The sequence below is a fragment of the Trypanosoma equiperdum genome (assembly GCF_001457755.1).
Source record: "Trypanosoma equiperdum strain OVI genome assembly, contig: ctg_239, whole genome shotgun sequence".
Lineage (NCBI taxonomy): Eukaryota > Euglenozoa > Kinetoplastea > Trypanosomatida > Trypanosomatidae > Trypanosoma > Trypanosoma equiperdum.
In genome coordinates, this window is record NW_027124131.1 from 16,257 (window position 1) to 20,583 (window position 4,327).

Below are 4,327 nucleotides of genomic sequence, written 5' to 3' on the forward strand. Positions count from 1 at the left end.
AGTATACACACACCCACAACACATTTCTATTATTGTTAACATCATTTTTATTATAGTCTTGTTTATTGGCCCTACCTAATATCCATAAAAGAAGCAAAATAAAACAAATTAGAAACCTTAAGAATAGTAAAAACATTTATACGCTATCATCATACTAGTTTACATCCACAGGACACTATTATACACATTTTTCAAATTCGAAAAAATTTTGATAAGTATTATAATATCTCAAAACTGTTAAAAAATAAAACATCAAAAAATTTCAAAATGCTTTCAAACTCATAACAGAAGCATCAACCAGAACCATTTTCTTATTTACAAGAAAACTATAATCATTGCACTTGTCTTCAATCCAGCCACAGTTGGCTTTTTCGCCTGTTTTGTGGCCCTCATTTTCCTTTTCACAGTCCTCTTTTTTTTGTATCTCTTGTGCACCAATTTGAGTCATTTTCCCCATCATTCCACCATTTTTCTTGGTTTGTTTTTTCTACTTTCTCTTTGGCCTCTTCACTCGCTGTACACTTTTTACCCTTGTTTCCCTTGGGGTTGAAAACGCATCCTTTATCATTTAGGCCTTTACATTTACCTTCGTCATCTTTTGCTTCGTTGCATTATTTCTCCTTATTTTTCTGTTGCTTCTGTTCAGTCTCCGTATTCCTTGCTGCAGCTGCTGCACCTCCAGTATGTTTATAACTGTGCCGTGAAGCGCTGAGAGGATATCGTCGAGGGTTGCATCGTGGTTGATTGCACTCAGTTTGGTTCCTGGGTCGTGTACTCCAGTTTTTTGTGATCTCATAGTCTTCTAGTTGCTTCCAGTAGTTGGTGTTGAACTCATCGTCGCTGTCTGAAAAAATCTCGTCTAATTTGGCCGTAATGTCAGGAATTTCGATCGCAGTAGGCATGCCGTATATCTTTCTTGCAACTTCTTCGAAGTCGGCGTTCTTTCTGAGTTCCGATAGCTTTTGCTGTTCGAAGTCTGTTGGTTTTGTTGTTCTACGCAGTGCCGCCTGGCATGAGCTATGAAGAATATCCCTTTCATTGTCGGTACCGTCAGTTACAAACTCCGTCATCTTGTTAAAGGAAGAGTTGTTTTTGTGAGCTTTATGGCTCCGGTGGCCACATAAATCATGGTTTCTGCTAGCTTCCCGTCTCAAAGTTTGTTATTGTCTTCTAGCGTTGTCAGTCTGCAACATAGCGCCGTGCAGCCCGCTAGGTCGCCGTTTGTTGGCGGAGCCACGAAGCCGGTCGCTGTTAGGGTTGTTGCATCGTCCGTTACTTTGTTTTGGCAGGCTAGTATTTTGCAATCGGGCTCAATTGTGGCCATTTGAGCGAAGGTTTTTAAGTTAGCTGCTAATGCCCCACCAACGTTTAATATACAACCTTTGGTAGTTGCTTGGTTCACTGCCTCTACTTAATTTAGAAATTCCCGTATTCCTCCGTTGGCGTATCCGAGATTGTAGCCGTCGCCGACTGCGGCTTCCTTTGCTGCAGCTGTGTCCACTCTTGCAAGGTACGCTGCTAGTGTTGCTTTCTTTTTGTCCATTCGGCTGCTCTCGGTTGCTTGAGCCACAGTCGACGCTTTGAGCCTGAGGGTGCGTGCTTGGGTTGCATTTTTGGCTAGCTGGCCTATCGCCGCCTTTTTGTCAGCTGTGCGCTTGAAAAAGCTGCAACAATGATGCAAAGAAACTTCCAGGAGGGTGATTAAAGGGGTTTTCTCCGCTTCATTTTTGTTTAGTGTTACTGCCAGTAAAAGTAGGACAATTACCGTCCACATAGCGTCGGATCGTTAGTTGGTATCGCTTGGTGTGTCTGAAACTATTAAATTAATTTAACCAAGAAAGATTGTATAGGGGTGATTTCGAGGACTTTGCTGCTCAAATTAGGTTTTAATTAGGCGATTTTGTGTTGTCTTTTAGCTGTGTCTTGATATATTTAAGTTTCAAGTTCACGTTCGAATCAATCTTAAGGATTATAAGCCATTCTAATTCTCTTATCTTTAAAAATTCTTCTCCAGGCTTAGTCTTCCCCTCTAGTCTCCCTATACCAAATACCTTAAATTTCCTAAATATCCGAGTCGTATCACTACAAGAATTTCTTCCACATCCACTATCGCACTAAGCCCCACGTCTTCAACTATATTATCTGCTTTTATCATAAAAAGCTAATAAAAGTGCAGTTTCTTTCCATTTATTTGTATTACTGTCCTCATTTTGCGTGTATTTGATGTGCTCTAGCAGAAAGTAATATCGCAGTTATATGTGTTTCATAGATTTCATCAGATTTTGAATTCGCAGCGGCTTAAATGCTCTTGTTGTTGTAAGAAGTACCGCTACTGGACCTCTTTCTAGTTGGAACGGTTTTTGGCCTAGAAACAATAATTGATAGATAAAAGCTCATTTTACTATCAGAACTCCAACCTACCTCTTTTTATAAAATACCAACACATCTTCCTCACCTATCTATGAAGTTTCCATCCATGCTGTAGCATACTAGTTTGCTGTGGCTACAATTCATTGAAAAGCTTTATATCTAAAATTTCAACCTTTATGGGTATTAGTGGGATCACCTTTGCACAGTTACGTCTATGCTTGCCACTGACTGAATAACAATGTAAAGGTAGGTGTTTTCACTGTCATGAATCCTTTCCTGCTTCTTTTTCAGATTATCTTGCTTCGGTTTCAAGCGATGGCATTTAATGGTTAGTAATTTTGTTGCGAAAAGTCTTTCCTTTGCGCTTCTTTGTTTTTCCTGATGCGTGCTGCACGTTATGGTTCTTAAATTACCCCTACACGAATTAAGAGCTATATAAAAGGTTTTAGTGGTTGGAATTTAAATCAATATGGTACTGAAAGCGTGCTATTGCTGATATTATGTTCCTCATAAACACCGTCTTTCGTGTCCGATTAGTGATACTTTATTCTTTCAGTGTTGTTTCTCCCTTGCACTTTAGCAGCAGCACCCGGTGGCATTGTTTTGTCAGCTTCAAATTTTGCTTTATCACTGCCGTGTCTTGCACATCCAGTTGCAGCTGTTTCCCCTGCAGGCCCGTCTCCTTTTCCTGCTGCGTTTGTCTGCTCTTTGGTTGTAGCTTCGTACTTTCCTATTGTTTCTTCTGCCATTCCATTTGCAGGACTGTGCTTCCTACGTAGTTTTGTTAGTGTGTTTGTCGCACGCTTTTTGCTTTTCAGGATCTGGTGTCGGCTGTGTTTGGCTTGCTGTGGACAGGTCGCCATGTAATGCCTCTTGGTACAATTCGTGCATTTTGTCTGCTGGCTATATCAGACGAGATTGTTCCTTCTCCTTTTTTTGTAGCAGCTGTCTCCTAGTAATTAGCTGCGTCCTCGCTGTTGTCAAGTACTTTAACCACGCTATTGCTGTGGTTATGGGTGTGTCGCTACCGGCCTCTACTACACTTGCGTAGTTAACACATGATTGCCCGCTAGCTGCCCCGCCGTTGCACTGATTTGAGTTGTCTTCGCCTTTTACAAACGAATAAGCTCATTTTTTTTGTGGCGGTGCCGTGGGCGTGCCGGCCAAGTAACGCGGTAAATGCTGCAATTGCTGCCACTATGTTCTCAGGACTGGCTTCTTCTGTCGCAGTGCTCTTTTGGCATATTGCAGCCAGTTTGTTGTATATTTTAATCGCGTTGTCTGTTCCGCCTGTGTGATCGTCGCTGTAGCCATCCCTGTCCGTTAGTGACGTGCATTGTACGAGTGTCGTGGAGGCCGAAGAACTGCCAGTGCCACAGACGCAAACAAGGTCGTTGGCAAGCGATTTTCCTGGGTCTGAGCCGCCATAGCAAGACGTGGCATATGCGGTTGTGAATCCGGCGTCGTCCGCTGCCGGTTTCTGTCCTGCGCCGTTCCTAGTTCCTCCCAGCAGCGCTTCACGCAGTTTCTTTTTTACTTTCGTTTCTTCAGTGGCTATTAGCTGCTTGGTTTTTGCTAAGTCTCCATTTACTCTGACTGGTGTGCTGCACAGCTTGTCTAATTTCGCGCTTGCAGCTTTGGTGAAATCTTCTCTTGCTTTTTGCTTGTACTTCTTTCTGGTGGTACTTCCCTCTTCATTTATGTTTTCCATCTGTTTTCGCCTGGTTTGACAGTCTTGAATTCACTTGTCTTTGGCGGCTGGCTGTTCTGGCTGTGAACTTTTTGGTGGCAGAGGCCCTTCCTTGTAGTACGACTTGTTGGATGTTATTGTAAATATGTTGTCTATCTCTGTCCATGCGGTTTGAGCTTCCGATTCGAGATTGGCAGTTTGGGCCTGTTCTAATTTCTCGCTGACGAGCATATTCGTCATGTGACACAATACGTTGAATTCAGCGCC

The 4,327-nt window shown here is 42.5% G+C and overlaps 1 protein-coding gene and 1 pseudogene across 2 annotated transcripts; both read right to left on the reverse strand.

The window, feature by feature from the left end:
* Positions 1–611: 611 nt before the first annotated feature.
* TEOVI_000079200 (Trypanosome variant surface glycoprotein (A-type), putative) lies at positions 612–1,070 on the reverse strand (the record flags this gene model as incomplete). The annotated part of the gene is made up of 1 exon (XM_067224136.1): positions 612–1,070. One exon carries the CDS (start codon positions 1,068–1,070, stop codon positions 612–614), a length of 459 nt encoding a protein of 152 aa, XP_067080237.1.
* Positions 1,071–3,005: 1,935 nt separating this feature from the next.
* TEOVI_000079300:pseudogene lies at positions 3,006–4,327 on the reverse strand (annotated as a pseudogene). The gene is given in 3 exon segments: positions 3,006–3,113; positions 3,115–3,498; positions 3,500–4,327. Coding segments are annotated over 3 exon segments (1,320 nt in total).